Source organism: Epithele typhae (genome assembly GCF_022376455.1).
Source record: "Epithele typhae strain CBS 203.58 chromosome Unknown BXZ73scaffold_129, whole genome shotgun sequence".
NCBI lineage: Eukaryota > Fungi > Basidiomycota > Agaricomycetes > Polyporales > Epitheliaceae > Epithele > Epithele typhae.
In genome coordinates, this window is record NW_025954320.1 from 21,032 (window position 1) to 39,317 (window position 18,286).

Below are 18,286 nucleotides of genomic sequence, written 5' to 3' on the forward strand. Positions count from 1 at the left end.
CATCTCGGTCCCGTCGTCCGCGTTACAACATACACGCAGGCATCCTCTGCGTCGTCTTCGCCGAGTCCGACTCGAGGGTAGTAATAGGACGACGCGTAGACCTGAGCCGCTTTCCCCCAGCGCACCCGTGGACGGGTCTCGAACAGAGCACGGTACGGTTGGGCGGTACACAGTCGCGTAGTAACCGCCAACATCGTACGCCTAGCATCCTGTGTCGTGAGGGTACCTGCGCAAAGGGAAAGCATTTTCAGATACGTCATTCAAGGAGGTAGATGCACGGCGACAGGCCCAACGCCTGAGCTGAGGGAACGGAGGGCAAGGCAGGGTGAGGTGCGCTGGGTATGAGAGATGCACAGGCCAGCCGCGGAGGACGACGAACGTGGGTCCGACGCCGCGCCCGCTGCCCGTGGATCGCCGGCATGCGCGATGTGCCCTTTCATAGTGCGTGGTAGTGCGAGGAAACAGAGAAGGCGAAAGACGCACCGGAATCCATCGTAAACTGATACCGTGTAACTCCCAGTGTCTGAGAACAGGCGCGCACAATGTCACCTGGATTGTCAGCCGGAGTACGCACCAACAGGGAAGAAGCACGGACCACCTCAAGGCCCATACTGGAGCTAGGGAACACGCGCAGTGCCGTTAAGGAAGTATGTTTGTGCCTGCTCGACGTTTCAAAGCGCGTAGCCGTACATGGGATGCAGCGGCGGCAGGATCCAGGCGTCAGCGTGGCATGAAGACAATGAAGAGCAAAACGGTACGGACGTGTTCTTGGCGTGCCCCGTCGCTGGTGCAGAATATCGTCACGCTGCTACTCGATGGATTCCCCCGGACAATAATATTGCCGGGACGCGGCCGTTGATTTCGCAAACGACGGCACCATGCACGGCGGTGCCAAACTTCACAAGGTGAGGCGCCGATATCATTTTGAACATATAGACTATCGTTCCGAGGCGTCCGTACTCGATGTGACAAGACGAGAAACGTGCCACCATGCGTGCTTGCAGAACTGCCTGCCCTCTATGCCTTCACGCCCTTGCGCTTCTTCGCCCCGCGCGTCTTGTCCCTACGTCCCTGTCAGCTAGTCATGGAAAAACGCCAGCTAAATTGGACTTACGCGTCATCCACAGCCTTGCTCTTCGAAGACGTCCTATGTACCTGTGAGCCGAAGCCGAAACGACCACTGAAATGATCCTCACCCGTCATCACCAGCCTTTCGCTTGGACGACCTCTTCGGGGGGCCGTCGGGGATCGATGACTCCTGAGGGCGGGTGACGTCCATCTTGGCTTTGTTCATGTCACGAACGGGGCGAACGCTTTGAGGAAAATTAATATCGGCCTATACGTAGGACAGCGTACACTCTCACCCGCCATCCTGGCCGATACGACCCGGAGCGACCGTGGCACGACGAGGACGAGACACCTGCGGGGCCACGGGAGTGGCGGCTGACTTGGACTTGGACTTCGGCGCCGAACGCGTGGTCTTGGACTTCGGTGCCGAACGCTTGGTCTTTCTCGAGGGCGCTCCTGCCTCTCCAGAATCCCCATCCCCATTGGCCTTCGGATCGTTCTCGCGGAGCGCGGAGCCGTCGCCGACGATCCCAGGAGGCGACGCACCATCGTGGGACTCGGCCGAACCCTTGTCAACGGCGGGGGAGGTCTGAGGCAGGGACGCTGGGGGGACATCGGCAGGGACTAAAGCCCCAGCATCCGCTCCATCGAACCCTGTCTCACGGGGACCTTCTTCAGCGGTGTGAGGACCCGTCAACATTTCGGAGACTGTCTTGAAATGAGTGTCGTCCGAGGGGATCAGAGCACGAGAGTCACTCACCCTCCGCCGACTCCTTGGCCCATCCGAACATGGTCGCACAGACGCTTGTGAGCTCGCCATTCTTCTCGTGCGCGACGAGGTTCTGGAACATGGATTCGTTGTTGTTGTTCACCCCATCGGTGGCGCTGGTGAGGGGAGGTTAGCGCATGTCAGGATTAGGCTGCACGTCACGCACACATGGACCTTGACCTCGTCGTGTTCGTTAAACCCTCCACGATGAACATGCCGCCATAACCCGTCATCCGTAGCAGCCTTTGGATGCAGCGTTTCATGTAGTCTCGGACCACGTCCTTGGAACTGCAGCAGGATAAGCTCGTATCGGCAGCGTAAAATCGTTGCGCTCACCGAAGACGCTGTGCACGAGTTAGCTGTAGAACCGGGCGGTTCTCGTTGACCTCAGCGGCGGCCTCTTCAAAGGGCGCGCGCACAGCCTCGGGGAGGTTGCCGTAGTATTCCCTGGCTGCCGCAGAGGACAGGTCGGTGATGACCTCTCCAGCCGGCGTCTTGATGGGAGACACGTGCTCGGCCTCCTCGCGCTGGATGCGCCACGTCTGGAAACCAGTCCTGAGGCGAGGTTGGCAGGGTCAAGGTGAGGGATCGGGATGAGCTCCCGCTCGTGATGGTTGTTCCGGACCATATCCCGGAGGTACTGGTGGAACGCCTGCCGAAGGGTTCTCAGAGCCAGCATGAGAAAATAAAACGTCGTACATACCGAGCGGCGGGTCTCGTAGAACTCTTCCTCGTCGATGTCCTTTCCTGGTATGGAGATCCCCTCGTCCCGAAAGGCTCGAATCATGAGGCAGGAGGCGGCCGCGAAAGGGCCAATGGCCCGAAGGCCCCGGGGCGCCTTTTTCAAACCAGCCCACGCCTGCTCTTGCTCAGCGCTCTTCGGGTAGTTCAATGCTGAGTAGCGATTCTTCCCATTGGCGCGGATGAGGTTCTGGATGGAAGGGGTGAGGACGTATGCGTCGCGCCAGGCGGCCTCCTTGGCATTGAGTTTCTTGACCATGGTAGGCGAGAGTCGAGTCGAGAGAGGATCGGCGTGCTAAGGTCTGAAGGAGTGCAGTGGGGCAGGACGTTCCACAGGCGAGCTGTGTCCCAGGAACCTATCTAAAGAGGCGTCAGAGCCCGCGGTCATCACCTACGTGCTCGCCGAATGGAAGCCGCAGGTTCCTCCCCTAGAAAGATCTCATCAGACTCATTTGCATCGACAGGATTGGAGCCCATCTTACCATGTACTGTCAGGTTGCTGCCGCACTGGTTTCTGGTCAGCGTCATGTGGGGCGCGATGGGTCAGCCCTGTTCATAGTCGGATCGCTTCGCCTTCCGATTGGTCTTGTGGAGCATTGATGCAATGGCCTGCGCGCTCGGGCGCGGTTTCATTTGGCTTGGGGTCGGCGCGCCATCCGCTTGACGAATGCGGACGCATTCCCTGCATGCCATCACGGCGCTGGCGACTGCAAGGCGACTGCGGACGGATCTTTAAACTGAAACCAATGACAATGTCGATACATGATGCGCTCGGACCACTACGACCGACCCTTCTTTCGCTCGGCGCTGTCCAGCCCTGCCCTTGCCGTCAGAATTCACCCCTCCGCCGCATGTCCCTCACGAAGTATTGGAATTGCTGCGGCTTTCAATATCAGAAATCGAAAGCATCAAAACAAAAAACAAGACCGACTTGTAAGCGAGCCTGCAGAAGGCCGTCATCGAGGGGCGCGTCTTGGAGACGATCATCGACTCCTTCCTCGAGATATGCCCTCATAAGCGAGCGGGCCGAGGCCGCCAAGGATCCTATCTTGCGGATGACGGGAGCGCGCATGATCTCGGTGGTTTCGGCGTCGTTGATAGCATAGAGCAGGAGAGAGAACCTTGAGCGCGGCCGGTTTCGAAGGCTCTGGATGTCGGGCCGCTGAATTGCGGCGCGGAGCCACGCCAGGTCCTCGCGGCGAGGGGAGATCATCGTGAAAGGAACGTGGCACGAAATGGAGAGTTCGCTATCGGAGTTGGCAGGGTGGAGGCCTGTGAAGGCGGAGGGGGGAATGAAGTATATACACAACGATTCTGGTCACGTGGACTGCGCCCGTGCTGCTGGGTCCTAAGCTCCCTCCCCTCGTCGTACCCCGACGCCTACCGCCCGTATTTCCAGCCAAGGTACGCTTCGAAAATCTGCGAGAGAGAGCATGAGTGTCGAATCTAGAGGCTGTGAAAGGCGTACGATACCATGCGTCGCTTGAAATACCACAGCTTGACGTCGAGAATGCGATCGGGGACGGAAACAGCATGCTCTTCGCAGTACCAGGACACCATCAAATGCGACAGCGCTTCTGTGGGGTCCAACGACTGGAGCGACGTGTTGAGGCTTGCAGCCAAAATTTGCGCATGAAGGTCGCAGGTGACGCATTCCCGATAGTCGTAGCGAGGCCGCTGCGGCATGCGTAACGAGGACTTCACGATCGGGTCCTTGGCAGCTTGACGAAGCCATTTGTATTCCTCCAAAGTAACCTCGTCCTCCACCCTGGTGAGTCCGACCATCCGCCAGGGGTCGTAGGTATAAAGGAAGGTATGGAAGAGCTAGTGGGGCGTCATCAGCACTGTGTATGGTAAAATAAAAGTTCACATCATGCCTGGCGTCGTCGTACAAACCAGCCTCGCTCATCTGAGACGGCCGCAGGGAGTTCGTACACATTCTCATTTCGGTACGCTTTGACCAAGACGTACGAGGCAGCTTGGAATTTGCCGATTTCCACCGGGGATGGGCCGTCGTCGAAGTAGGGGTCGCCGTGAACGACATACTTGAGCCGCGCGAGGGGTGAGTTTTGCAGCAATCTCTGGACGTCGTCGCTCCAGAAACGGCTCTCGAGCCATTCCATGTCGTTCCTTGTCAATCGGTTCTCGGCCATGGCACTCCTGTCGTCCGGCGCCTCAGCTTCTGGTGTGGGAAGGGGGGCGACAAGCAGGTGTAGAAGAGGCATGGAGGGCAGTGGGGGCATGGCGACGCGGGCAGCGGCGGGGCACAGAGGGCGTCGAGCGTACGCCAGGGCGCGCTCGTGATACGTCAAAAACGGAAGACGAAGGCCAGGTACACGCGCAGATAGGCGAACGGGCAAAGGGAAAAAACCGTTCATTACGACTACGGGTCGGCGGGGTGGATGCAAAGGCCGCGGAGGCAAACGGCCACGCGCGCGGGCGGTGATAGGGACTCGGCTTCGGAGCCGCAACAGGTGAGTTAGCTGATGCCTGTCGGTCGGTCGCACATGCGACGTATCTGGGTGAGCAGGCAAGGACTCACCGGGGCACGCGATCACGCGCGCACCGTCGGAGCAGCAATAGGCCCAGGGGAGTGCGCTGATGCTGCTCATTCGGTTGCACGCGTGACGTATGCGTACGAGAGGGCAAGGAAAGGACTCGCCTGGGCGGGCGATCGCGCGCACGCCGTCGGGGTAGCGATGGGCCCAGGGAAGGGCGCTGATACCGCTCGTTCGATTGCGCGCGCGATGCGGATTGGGCCGCGGAGCAAGGGGGGAGCTCGCCTTGTTTCAACCAAGCCTACGGTTGGCATTTCGTTCCTGCACCCTCGGTGAATGGAGGGCGGCGAGTCCCTCCTCAAGAAGACTTCCATCAGACGTGTTCGCATCAGCAAGGTGAGAGTCCATCTCACCGGAGGCTATCAGGTTGCCACCGCGCTTGCTTCCGTTGTGCTTCCGGTTGGAGTGATGTAAGATGTGCTGAGTCACTCCGGTCGGGCTTGTCAAAACGTTCGCCCATGGCGTACGGTCTCGTGAGGTGCCGATGACGGTTCCAAATTCGTCATCAGTGAGCCCTTCGCGGTGGCACAACATGCCTCCGCACGCCCGCGGCTTTACAACGTACAGGGGCCACTACGCTACGCAAACATGTCCATTGAGCGGCACGCGGGCGATCGCCCGATACATAGCACGATGGTCCCACCTCCCCGGACCCATTTCAACGAGCAGACGAAAGTGTCGCCGCTGGAAGCCTGTCACGGTTTTTACCATTTGAATGGGCAGAAATACATGATCACGTACCTTGTCATTTGCGGCCATCGATGTCATTCTTGCCCTCGAGGCAGGAAGCGCTTGCAGAATGGGACGGCGCCTCCCGCACACGACGAAGAGGTAGGTGTGAAATTGCTGTTTGCACTACAGTCAGCAATCCGAACTGAAGGAAATAAACCAGTACATCACCAGTCGCCGCTTAAACCACCAGATTTCTTCGTCTTCGACGCCAGGAGGAACTGGCGTAACATGCGCATTGCGATACGCCCGGGCCAGGACATACGATGCCGCTTTGAAACGGCCCAAGTCCTTCCCGGCGTCCGGCCCCAGGGCAATGACCTCGGCCTCGAGATCGGAGGCGACGTAGTCGAGGTAGTGAAATCGGCTAGTGTCGGGAGCGCACAAGATACGAGCGACATCGGACTGCTGCACGGCACCTTTGAGCCACTCCAAATCGACCTTGGTCAGCCAGTCCGATTCTTTGGTCAACTTAAGGTAGCGAGAGGGTTGCTTGGCGTAGATATACGTGTAGAACAGCTAAGACAAGCTGCGGTGTGAGCTCTCGACAAGAACGAGATGTGACGTCGACGTACCAATCTACGCTTCCCCCACCATCCTGCGTGATCCTCGACGTCCATTGGCGGCCGGCCTACCTCTTCCTCCCGGTACGCAGCCACCAAGAGATACGATGCGGTCTCAAAGCGACTGATAGTCCTGGGGGTGTTTGACGGTGGGGAGCCTGTGTGCTCGGACGTGGGGGCGTAGTCGACGAAGAGAAACCGGGTGAAGGAAGGGCTATGCAGCACCCCGGCGATGGGCGGCCGTTGCAGCGCGTCGTCGAGCCAGGCAATGTCGCAACCGCTCAGTCTGTCATGCTCTGTGATCTTGACGTCCATTTCTGGTGGTCGCTGTGCGTTGGTGCGTATGGAGCGGGCGCAAGTAGATGAACGGTTACGAAAACAATCACGGAGAGTACGGTCGGCATATGTAAGCGTATCGAGGTATTACATCATGACGGCCGCCTACCTGCCATCCCGAAAAAGAGTTAGTTCGCGCGCCCCATAAACCGGCCCTCCAAGATCATCAAGATATAACCGCCGTCACATCAGACCTCTATCCATCCGTAGGTCTGGGCACGGGGTATATCGGCATGCGTCCAAACATCGTAGCGAATTGTAAAGTATAGAACCTCGCTGCAGCGAGTTGGAAGACATCGTAATCGTCCGAACTCCAGTCCACAGCCGTCCGCGCAGACTTTATGTTTTCTGGGCATCCCGGCCACGAGGAAAGCACCGCTAGGAAACGACGAAGGTTTCTCGTGCTCCCCTGCCACCCGTCTTCTCGACCCGACGGCCAACAAAACCCGGTGTCGGTCTCCAGAGGGATCACGCTAGCCAGGGAGCCTCCCTCGCCCCAAATACCGGCGACGAACGCCTCGCGGGCCCATCGGTGGACGACCGGCCACCCCGCACGTGGAACCAAGGCAGAATCCAGCGCCATCAGCTCGCATCTGAAGTTGACCTCATGGCACTCCCAGAGCAGGCTGAGGCGTACCCTTGGATCGGTGACCGCGGTCTCTTGCGATACGGTCATGCCGGCGAATGATATGGTTTGATCCTCAGAGTACGACGGCAGAGCGGCTTTGGTACCAAACAAACGCGCGACACCGTTCTTGTCCGACAGCTTTCGCTTGACGCGGGCAGCGAGGTCCGGAGCCAGGCCAGTGTCGACCTCGCAGTAGTCACCCCAGAGCGCTGCGCGCCACTCGGCGATGGTAAGAGGTTCTCCGGCCAAGGCGATGTCCAGGAGACGCAATCGACAAAACTCTCGGATACGCACGGCGTTGTGTAGGTAGCGATTGACCTTGTCGTCGCGCCGAACGCCTTCTGCATCTGCAAGACCGTCGGGGAGAGGACCATCCCGGGCGACAGTGTCGAGGAGAAACGGTGGCGGATAGAAGTAATGGACCGATTGACGCGGCTGAGGAAGAGGGCTGATCGCCCTTTGCGCGATCCTCCAACATTCTGGGGCGGAGACGAACATGGGGTCGGTGAAGTGACGCGAGGGATGCCGGACTTCGGCCGAAAGCGGGCGCGCGTCGACCGCGATCGCCGTTGGCGTGGCTGATCCAGGCTGAGTTCCTGGTTGCCCCGTTGCGGGCGGCGCCTTGGCTCGTCGACCTCCGCGCTTGTTCTTCCTGGACTTGCCCCCGAGAGCGCCCCCGATGGTCCCCTGCGTGGGGATCGGTTTGAGTTCCACGCGCCGAGTTTTCATCGGCCCGCCGTCCTGGGTGGACGGCCCGCTGTCGTTCACGTGACTTTCCAGCGCCCTTTCGAGAGCAGGAAGCCTGCCGGCGCAGAGATCGCCGGTCACCGCAAACACAAGGTTAGATGACCAGCTGCTTGTCAAGTTAGCGATGGCACCAAGCTCGTCAGGATGGTGTCGCATGGGCGGGGATGTTTCTGTCCCGGATAGGAAGAAGGGGGTGGTGGACTTAACGACCTTCCAGATCTTGACCTGCTTCGTGAGAGGCTGTAAGAACCACGTAGGAAGTCCTATGCGTGCGGCTAACTGCGCAGTGGTCGCATCCTGAGCAATTACCCCCAGCACAGGAAGGATCTGCGCGCTGAAATCGCCGGTTGATTCCAATCGGGGGAGGACGACCGTCAGATATTGGTGAAGACCGAGGAGTTCGAGCGCCACACGCTGAACGTGTGCCCCCACAGCCACTGATACCACGTCGTGAGACGGGAGACGGTTCATGCGGTCCATGCACTGTCCGAGAACGAGACAGAGTTGATTCCCGTATACGAGGCGTTGTGGAGGGATGTTCTGCAGCGAGCTGAAAGCCCCAATGGCGTGGCGCCCGGCGTTCTCGAGATGACTACGGAGATCGTGTTTGAGGTAACCGAGGCCAGGCACCCCAACGCTGCTTTCCTCCTCCCAATCTCGAGATGGCACCAAGATCGACCACAGAACGGCAGGGACGTGGGGTGCAGAATGACGGCTGGATGGAATGCAGGGTACGTGCCACATGTTGCGCACCAAGGGCTGAGGCCACGCGAGTACTCGTGTTCACCCCACAGCCCGTCGGTATACGTCCGCACAACGGGTCGTTCGACTGGATGCGCGGGTATCCAGTCCTGGTTGGGTGACGTCATCACCAGTGAAGCGAATCCATCATTCGATGCAACTTTGCCATCAAACGGGCCATGCACGGTGGGCACTGGACATCTAAGGATCAGAGTCGGCATCGGGAAACCTGGGGAGATGAACGTACGCCTCGCACTCTGGTTTGAGCGTAAAGCCGGCGTAGTTGTGGTGTTCTCGGCGGTATCCACGGGGATACGAGGTGCCCAAGAGACGGACCGATGCTGTGTGGAATGACGTTCCGGGGATTGCTCGGGCATTTTTCAGACGCAAGGGCTGGGAAGCACGAGCGAGGTGAAGGTCTGTGAGGGCGAAATGAGCCGTTGACCGCACGTCCCGACACGGGAATGACGCCATCCGGGGTTGCACTAAGACTGCGGTGCGGGACCGTCAAATCGAGCGTAGCACTCGTCATCGGATCTCCCCGGACAAAGGCACGCGTGCAGAGTTACTCTGACGGCCTTCGTCCCACCCGGCGACGCAGACGAGTGTTCCACTCGCTGACTGTCGCCAGGGTTGTATGTTGCAGATGACTCGACAAGGGTAAAGCGACGCTTACCTGAGTCAAAAGCAAAACGTAGGATCGGCGTGGGACAGCTGAATGTCGCAAGGGTTGGGGAGGGAAGCGAGATGAAGGCCTGTGAGGGCGAAATGAGCCGCTGACCGCACGTCCCGACACGGGAATGACGCCATCCAGGGTTGCACTAAGACTGCGGTGCGGGACCGTCAAATCGAGCGTAGCACTCGTCATCGGATCTCCCCGGACAAAGGCACGCGTGCAGAGTTACTCTGACGGCCTTCGTCCCACCCGGCGACGCAGACGAGTGTTCCACTCGCTGACTGTCGCCAGGGTTGCATATTGCAGGTGACTCGACAAAGGTAAGGCGACGCTTACCTGAGTCAAAAGCAGAACGTAGGAGGGCGCAGTGACAGGTAAACAGGCTGGGAAGAGGAGACGAGTCTCCAGCGTCTCTCGATGTTCATTTTCGGGCCCGGGGCGGGCCGGACGATAGGTTTGATCGCATGGCCGATAGACTCACACGCCCGGCGCTTTCCCTGACTGCCACCGTGCCATCCATTCGGTATTCAAACCATGGCCACCGACGCGGCTCGACGGATGATTGCGCGCCGGGTTTGAGTCCCGAGTGGGCTTTCAGTCCCGTTTGAACCAAACCCTGACGTCTGCCTGTAATTCTCAGTGCAGCACGCAGCACTGGACTACGTCAACCGTGATTACCCTGACACTCGAACCATGGCCACCGACGTGGCTCGACGGATGATTGCGCGCCGGGTTCATGTCCCGAGTGGGCTTTTAGTCCCGTTCGAACCAAACCCCCGACGTCTGCCTGTGATTCTCAGCGCAGCACGCAGCACTGGACTGAGTCAACCACGATTACCCTGACGCTCGAACCTTGGCCACCGACATGTCTCGATGGATGATTGCGCGCCTGGTTTGATCCCCGAGCAGGCTCGATCCCCCTGGAAACGCAGTTCCTCAGACTAGTCCCTGGCGGCAATCCAGGTGTTCGCGATCCTGGCCAATATTGGCGCGCCTGACGTGTGCCCGCGCATCGGGCAAGTGGTCACATAGCGTCGTACGTCCGGCACAAGCCCCTCCACTTCGTCGCTCCTTGTGAACTTCCTTTGACCATGCCTCCTCCGTCGGCCAGCACTCCGAAAAAACGGAAAACGAAGGGCGCCACGTTTTCCTTCAACGACGAGAACGCGCCCAGGCGCGTCCGCGTATCTCTCCTACCACTCCCCAGCATCAGCGTCTACCCCCCGTCGCCCTTCCACCGCCTCCTTCCCGTCCAAAACTCGGTCCTCACACGTACTCTTTCGGTCACCGGTCGGTCATAAAAGCGCTCTGTATCCCAGATGATGATATGGATGGACGGCCACCGATTCTGCCAGCTCGTCTCCGTAAGCGGGCGAGCCTCCCCGCTGGCCCGCAGGGCTCCGAGAACGTCAGCGAGTCCGAAAGCGACATCACTTCCAGTGAAGGAGAGGACGAGGACGAGGACGAGGACGAGGGCGAAGGCGACGAGAGGTCTAAGCCGAAGGCCAACAACACCATTGTGAGTTTCCGTCCCTGCTCGGATACATCCATTTTATAACGCACGGATTAGCCTCCTCACAAACGAAGCGCAAAATTCCTCACCATGGCAGATGAAGCCTATGAATTTCTCCTCAATGGAAATCCTCCGCCCAGAACCAGCGACTCGTGCACAAACTGTCGTCTCCACGGGAATTATACCCTTCTTAACGATCCTCTTGCGCGTTACCGATGCAACGACTGCGTCCACCACCCAAACCTCTGTGCAGAATGCGCCATCTCTGCTCACGTGCTCTGTACTTACCACCGTCTGCTTCGCTGGGATGCACTTGAGGGTACGTGGCTGCCCACCGACGTTTTCGAGCTGGGCTTCGTCCTCCATCTCAGTCACGCGCCCGGAGAGGTTTGCAAGTCTAAGGATGCCCATAAGCGAGGCATTACCATTGTCCATGAGCACGGCATCATCGCGCGTGCGACGGTCCAGTTCTGTCAGTGCACGTACTTGTCCTACCCCCTACAACTTCTTCAACACGGACTCTTCCCTGGAACCTGGGACGGCTGGCCACAGACCGCGTACACGCTTCAAGCGCTTGAGGTCTTCGAACACCAACTCCTGCAAGCACAATCCAGCGTTCACGACATATACCTGATCCTTCGTCGACTGACCAACAGGTTTGTGCCGGGCAAGGTGAAGGTACGAGTTGTTCCCATTACCCCGCACCTAACTGGTTGTAACGCGCAGCTCTATGAACAGGATCGCGAGAGGGAACTGGTGCAGACCCTGCGCGAGTATGGGTACCTCCAATGCTGCATGCGACACGGACGAAAACCCGGTGCCCCTTTCCAACACAACGCCATGGTCACTCTCTGCTCCGCCTGTCCAAATCCCGGGAAGAACATGCGTAAGAACTGGGAGTTCAGAGATCGGAAGTTCAGGTGCGTTCTTGCATGTATCTCAATGCTATGTACTTACGGCCTTTAAGGTTCTTGGACGAATGGTTCCTCGAGGGCGACGGGTGTTTTCGACAACACCTGCGACCCAAACCGACCGACGCTCGCGACAGGAGGTATTGTGGCGACGTATCATACTTCACGAGTTCCTCGGACGTCGAAAGGCATCTAGCTCGCGTTGGAGACAAGGACAAAGAGGTGCGTGACCACTGTCGGACCTGAGCCCTGCGACTGATCCTCAACGCAGCCCGAGGACTGTCATAACTTCAAGGCAAGCGGCCACGGCGGTTACACGGGCCCGGTGACAGGCGTGATCGCAATGGTATGCCGTCATGGCCTCGTGGCTGGTGGTAGCGCTATCAATTTGAACAAGGGTGAAAGGTAAATTAGACGATGCATTACTCCGACACTTCCGAGCCTAACGCGCCATGCGGTCACCAGATTCGCTTACATCCACCTCGCCTTGGTGTCGGCCTCACAATCCCTTCAGTCGCTCAAGACCGTAAAGCTCTGGTATGACGTCGGATGCAACCTGAGTGTCAACCTGAAGAAGCGCGTTGAGGAGATCCAGGAGCACGCCGAGCAGCTATCGACGATCGCGAAGACCGGCGTGTTTCCAGACATCGAGACGATGATCGGTGACTTCCACATTCGAGCTCATAAGGAGGACTGCCACACGAAACTAAACTCCATGTTCCGCTTCGGGGCGGCGCGCACGGGGGGCGAGGAGTGCGAACAGGTATGGTCTGGCCTCAACAATATCTCCAACCGAACCAAGGAGATGAACAACGCGAACCGCGAGGACACCCTCGCACTTGCTCTCGACGACATGAACCAGTGCAAGATATTCAACATGAGTTCGTACCTTGGCCTACTTTGGAGTCCCGCGCTGACGCATATTCACGCGCTCGCTGACAGACCGCTTCCTGGTGAAATGTCACAACAAAGCCGTCATTCGGGAAGCGGCCCATAGCGCGTTCCTCAAATCCTTAGAGGCGACAATTCCCCAGGATATCCTGCGCGTTTGGCGTGACGAGCTTGACGTGTGGCTGCAGGAGATTATTGATCCGGCGAAACACCGGTCAATCCTCAATCCTTTCGTCCCGAAGGTCGCACACGGTCAGACAGGCGCGTTCATAACCCTAAATTCTGCATATACTCATGGGAAATTCGACAGACCTTTCGTTCTTCCTCTCGGCCGCGGCCTTGAAGCCACCCGTCGCCTCGATTCCACCAGGGGAAATGAACGAGTGGAGTCACGTGCTCATAGACGCCATCCATATCGCTGACGAGAAGTGAGGACCTCGTATCTATGGCGAGCCACCGCTCGATACTGATTCATATCTCATCAGGGAAAGTCTCGTCCGAGAAATTGAACTACTGGATGCGGGCAACAGTGGCAACACGAAACACCGCAAGGCTTGCATGGCCCGCGCCGAGGCGTTTCTGAAGAAGTCTGCCGCCTGTTTGAAGCGTTATAACCAAGCGTTCGGCTCTGACATTCAGCAAGCTATCCATGAATGTCTTCGAACTGAAGGCGACGGCCTCCCCCCGCACTTTCCCCAATGTCACCCTCTCGAACACGTCAGCAAGCAAAACATCCGGGCGAAACCGCGGATCTATGACTCAACGATCGCCAAATGGGCTGAGCGAGTGCAAGCTGTTGATATCCTGCTCCCTTCTAACTGCCACTTCGCGTTGCGCACGCATCCTCTCCTGGAAGCTGCCGCATGCCTTGAACGCGCGGTCCGCGAGGCTCAGGCGTCGGAGGCGCTGAACAACGTGCGCAAGGCAGTGGTTCTGAGTCACTCCATCAACGATCTCCGCGACGACGACCCGCAAGGCCATCACAAGCGCCGCCACCGGTCGGCACACTCCAACCCCACTCCTAGACCTAAGCCGATGCCCTTGAACTCGGCAGTGCTCGACGCTCGGGCCACGTACAATCGCTTCCGCACCCTTCTGCTCCGACTAGGAATGCCGCCCAACGACCCCGAGTATCGTGTTCTCCAAAACGTTGACCTCAGACACTTCACAGTGCTTCACAGTCAGCGAAACGCGGGGGATACTCAAAGGGTGCCTAGTTGGCTATGGTCCACTGCAACTTGGGCTCGTGACTTCGCCAATGCCGACCAGGAAGCTTTTGCGGTTGCTAGTGAGTTCTCGTCGTTCGCATATCTTACGACATATTAGTCAACCGCCCGCAGAGCTCAAGGTGTTCTGGTTCATCTCGCGATCGGCACGGGATCGTTGGGGAGAGGAAGTACATCTTCGCTGCGAGGAGATGTATCGGACGCTTCAAATGTGGACCGTCGAGAGACAACGGTGGCGGGACTCAGCCATACAGTTGGATATTGCTGGGGACGAGGGCGCGGCGGTATATCATCGAGGGTGAGTCCCAGCCCTGCTTCACATCGCACGCCGTAGCTAATGTCCGTAGCAGACGAAGTTATGGCTTTGAGCAGCTGCGGCTCGATGCACTGCAGCGATTTCCAGCCGACATCAACCATGTACGCGACACAATTTGCTGGTTTCCGCGCATCTGACGCTATCACAGGGCCTGGGAATTCCGGCGTGAGAGCGCGAGGACGATTGGACATCGCGGGCAGCGCAAGGCGCGGGCAACGGTGCGGCCGTGCGGGGCTACGAGACGCGGGGCCTAGGGCAGTAGATACGCTTGGCAACCCCTTGATGGCTGGATGTGATCTGTAGATTCGTGAAAGGCTGCATGCCGTCGTGTCGGTCTCAATCATGTGACGTGACGGCGAGAGCACGGCCAACATGCGCTGATGCTTCGCTGGAGACAGCCCGCCGTCCAACTCCCCATCCGCCCACGCTGTCCATTATCGCTCTCTCAGAAGCCCGCAGATCCCGCGTCGTACTCTGTGAGTGCCACAGAACGCATCCCCTGCCTGGAGGATGTCCTCAACCTGCACGCTGACCGACATCTGCTGTAGATGGTGATATATAGACCGCGACGACCCCTACGGTGGGCAAGAAATGAAGGAGAGGCCTGCGAACGGCATTGGGCCAATTTCATTGCGTTAAGGGACCGCACAGAGCCCATCGCCCACCTAGACGCGCTAGATGCCGCTACCGACCGCGTTGTCTTCCGCAAGCTAAGTAAGTACTATCATATCCATCCGCGCCAAAAGATGACCTTAGAGCGCCGCAAATGCAGGTGCTATGCTCCGGATGACTTATGGCAGAGGGTTGGGCACGGCGTTCCATCGCAGGGTTGAAGGGCGCGCGGCCTGTGGGCAAGGGCAGAGCGAAGGGCACCGAGGAGGGCAGGGCGAAGGGCACCAGGGAGAGCAGGGCGAAGGGCACGGGGGGCAGGGGATTTGAGGGCTTCTTGGCACATCATCGAAGGACCGAATGCACAACCGTGCCGTATGTACAAGGTTGACAGCATGTTTACAGGCCATCCTGGTGAGGGTACAGGCAGCTTCGGATATGATTCGACCGCATGGTAGAGGCTCCGCAGCTCGACGCCCGACGCCAACCGTCCTCGATTGAACTCATCTTTCTTGACGGATGTCCATAGCTCCTCGCAAGCCCCAAGTCAATGCCCTGCGTTCGCTCTCTCTGAAGCGCGAGTCTGTCCGCTACGTTCACCTTTCCCCAAGGCCCCTTCCTGCTTTGCGTCCACACTCCCATCACAGGCACTCCGTGTTGCCGTTTATACACTGCGCGCCCTTTTTTCGCCTGTGCTCGACGGTGGACATCTCTTCCTGCCCCAGTGAGTCCTTCCCTTGCCTCACTGCCCCATCCGCGTCGCGTGCGCGTACGAACGGGCGCCATCAGCGCACTCCCCTGGGCCTATCGCTGCCCCGACGCCGCGCGCGCGACGCCGTGTCTTCTCCGCCTGCATGACGCTTACAGTCTCCTGCTCCAGTCGCCGCGTCGACGCCGCCCTCTCCTACCCCAGTGAGTCATGTTCTCTTCCAGACGCTCTGTCCATTGATTCTGTCGGTGCAGTCTTAGGCTTAATGATGCCGCCAGCCGTGTCAAGCGCGGCCCCAACGTCGGTGAGGGTTGCACGCTGACGTACAACGGAAAGAACGAAGCTGATCGTTTGCTTCAGCCACCCCATACTCGCTCCGGATGCGAGTATGGATATCAGCTGTACACCGTTTCTGAAGGAATCGCATGCGTCGCCGACACGTTCAGTCTGGCAGACGGTCTCTTAGACGCCATCGAAAGTAACGACGCCCTGGAAGACTTGCAGCAAGAAGCCGATGGAATTGGGGAAGAAGATCGCGTGGTGCGAGAATATCTCCAGGGATTGTCGCTTTCAGGAAGAAGCAAGGAGAGAGCAGATGGGGGAGTAGGTGAGTGTCGACAGCTATGGGACACGATAGAATTCAAACATCCATTGGCACCAGCCATACCGCAGTCCTGTTTACCGTACCACGGCACGACTCGCGTGCCCATCTTCGCCGCTTCCGCCTCCGTCCCCTCCATCTCCGCTGCCGCCTCCGTCCCCTCCGTCCCCTCCGTCGCCACCGCGTACCACTGCGATATCCCTACCCCAGACCCAGACGCCAGTCACCCAGGGCCATCCAAAAGAACCTCTGCAGCGAAGAAGCGAGCTAGAAACAGAAAGGCGAAAGCCCAGCAGGCGCTCGAAGCCGCACTTGCAGGTTTTTGTGACGATGGTAAGAACCGGGCGTCGATTTTTGTCCCGAAGATACCTACGGCCTCCGCATTCCCCGAAAAACACCTGGGATCATCAGAGACTTTGATTCGCACCTTCGCTACGTCAGACCTGCACGTGACCGGCTACGCGTACGAGGGTGTAGACAAGAGGACCCCGAAAGCGTACTCCGAGCCGCCTACCCAGCAAGAACTAGACAAGGATGAGTACACTTATATCATATGGGACGGAAAGTATGTGCGACGGTGCGAAGGTTCCGTAGAGCGTGCTTACCTGCTCTTTTCAGGACCGTGCACCATGTCGTCGACAAGACCGACAAGATTTTGATAGCGTTAGTTCCCCCACCGAACGATCGGGGGGGGAGGAGCGACGGTGACACTTACATGGACGCGGTGACGAGGATCAACGTCCTGTTCAACAACCTCGGCGAACAACACTCCAAGGACATGCAAGCCAGTTTTAGCGGCAAAGTCCCGCCTAGGCGCGGGAGGTTCGCAGCGGTGACGTCCGGCATTACAATGACGAATGGATGCACGGTGAGTGGTTTTCTAAAATTGTCGCGGTCTTGACCCTTCGCTGACTGCGTTCGCAGAAACCCATAAGGTTTGGGAAACGTTTCAAGACATGGGAAAGGGATGTCGAGGCGCGCTTTCGGAAAGACAAGGACGTGCGGCGCTTAGCGAAGTGGCAGAACGGTGAGTCTGCGCGCAACTAATTTTCGCCCAGTCCATCGCTCACACATCCACAGAGACCCTCTGTTACTATTTCCCCCTCGCTTATGGCCATCTCCACGACACCATGAAGAAACTTTACGAGGAGGAGCCGGGGATGTTTCCCAACTTCCCCGGCGCGAGTTTGTATCCTTGCTGCACTGCCAACCTAGGACCCCACACCGCCTGCGTTGATCACCTCGACATGCTGAACTACCCAGGGTGTCCCTGCGTTCTTACCGCGTTGGGTGACTTCGATCCCAACGTCGGTGGCCACCTATACTTCCCTCAACTCCGCCTGTACATTAGATTCCCGCCCGGTTGCACGGCGCTGCTATGCTCTGCGGCGCTCCGCCACGGTAACACTCGACTATTGGATCCGAAGCAGAAGCGCTTCTCATTCACCCAGTTCGTCCCCGGTGGACTCGTTCGGCATGTTCAACTAGGTTTCACACTCGCTGGCCCGGATAAGGCTGAGAGGTTGGCGAAGGAGGGTGGAATTAACAATCGGCGCGATGAGCAACTGGGGCGTTTGTCTACTAGGGAGTCGCTGTCGCGGGATCGGGCGCAGTTGCAAAGGGAGCACACGTAGACACATGCCGGTGCGGCGTACATATAATGACGTAAATGATATTGGGCTTCTAGCTCCGCCGTCTTGTCCTAAGCCAGAGTAGGACACAACGCGTGGCATGGGTCTAGCGGCGCGAAACAAGGGACGAGAGCGCAGGGACGAAGTGAGAGCTTGGGATGAATGACGCGCTCGATCAGAATGTGAGTGTCTTTCAAATGGACCCCCTGAACTGATACCCCTCTGATATGATTTCACAGATTTCATATGTCGTAAAACGTCGGTGCATCTCTCCGAGATATCGAGATTTGAACGTCGATTCAATCAAGGGTCTCAGTTCGGCG

At 58.4% G+C, this 18,286-nt stretch overlaps 5 protein-coding genes across 5 annotated transcripts; 2 read left to right on the top strand and 3 right to left on the bottom strand.

The window, feature by feature from the left end:
- Positions 1-1,017: 1,017 nt before the first annotated feature.
- BXZ73DRAFT_107887 (uncharacterized protein) lies at positions 1,018-2,837 on the bottom strand (the record flags this gene model as incomplete). The annotated part of the gene is made up of 9 exons (XM_048017022.1): positions 1,018-1,063; positions 1,115-1,147; positions 1,197-1,313; positions 1,365-1,776; positions 1,829-1,953; positions 2,006-2,125; positions 2,174-2,331; positions 2,388-2,489; positions 2,541-2,837. 9 exons carry the CDS (start codon positions 2,835-2,837, stop codon positions 1,018-1,020), a joined length of 1,410 nt encoding a protein of 469 aa, XP_047871488.1.
- Positions 2,838-3,470: 633 nt separating this feature from the next.
- On the bottom strand, positions 3,471-4,821 carry BXZ73DRAFT_82689 (uncharacterized protein; the record flags this gene model as incomplete). The annotated part of the gene is made up of 4 exons (XM_048023776.1): positions 3,471-3,850; positions 3,963-3,997; positions 4,047-4,402; positions 4,471-4,821. 4 exons carry the CDS (start codon positions 4,819-4,821, stop codon positions 3,471-3,473), a joined length of 1,122 nt encoding a protein of 373 aa, XP_047871489.1.
- Positions 4,822-6,960: 2,139 nt separating this feature from the next.
- On the bottom strand, positions 6,961-9,008 carry BXZ73DRAFT_93349 (uncharacterized protein; the record flags this gene model as incomplete). The annotated part of the gene is made up of 7 exons (XM_048026648.1): positions 6,961-7,739; positions 7,764-8,436; positions 8,458-8,553; positions 8,584-8,622; positions 8,659-8,787; positions 8,809-8,854; positions 8,893-9,008. 7 exons carry the CDS (start codon positions 9,006-9,008, stop codon positions 6,961-6,963), a joined length of 1,878 nt encoding a protein of 625 aa, XP_047871490.1.
- Positions 9,009-11,159: 2,151 nt separating this feature from the next.
- Positions 11,160-14,399, top strand: BXZ73DRAFT_56849 (uncharacterized protein; the record flags this gene model as incomplete). Its single annotated transcript, XM_048021518.1, has 9 exons — positions 11,160-11,747; positions 11,808-11,989; positions 12,037-12,202; positions 12,252-12,385; positions 12,446-12,861; positions 12,923-13,264; positions 13,374-13,571; positions 13,659-14,159; positions 14,212-14,399. 9 exons carry the CDS (start codon positions 11,160-11,162, stop codon positions 14,397-14,399), a joined length of 2,715 nt encoding a protein of 904 aa, XP_047871491.1.
- Positions 14,400-17,393: 2,994 nt separating this feature from the next.
- BXZ73DRAFT_56850 (uncharacterized protein) lies at positions 17,394-17,966 on the top strand (the record flags this gene model as incomplete). Its single annotated transcript, XM_048021519.1, has 1 exon — positions 17,394-17,966. A coding segment is annotated over one exon (573 nt), but the record flags the coding sequence as incomplete, so codon positions are not given.
- Positions 17,967-18,286: the final 320 nt, after the last annotated feature.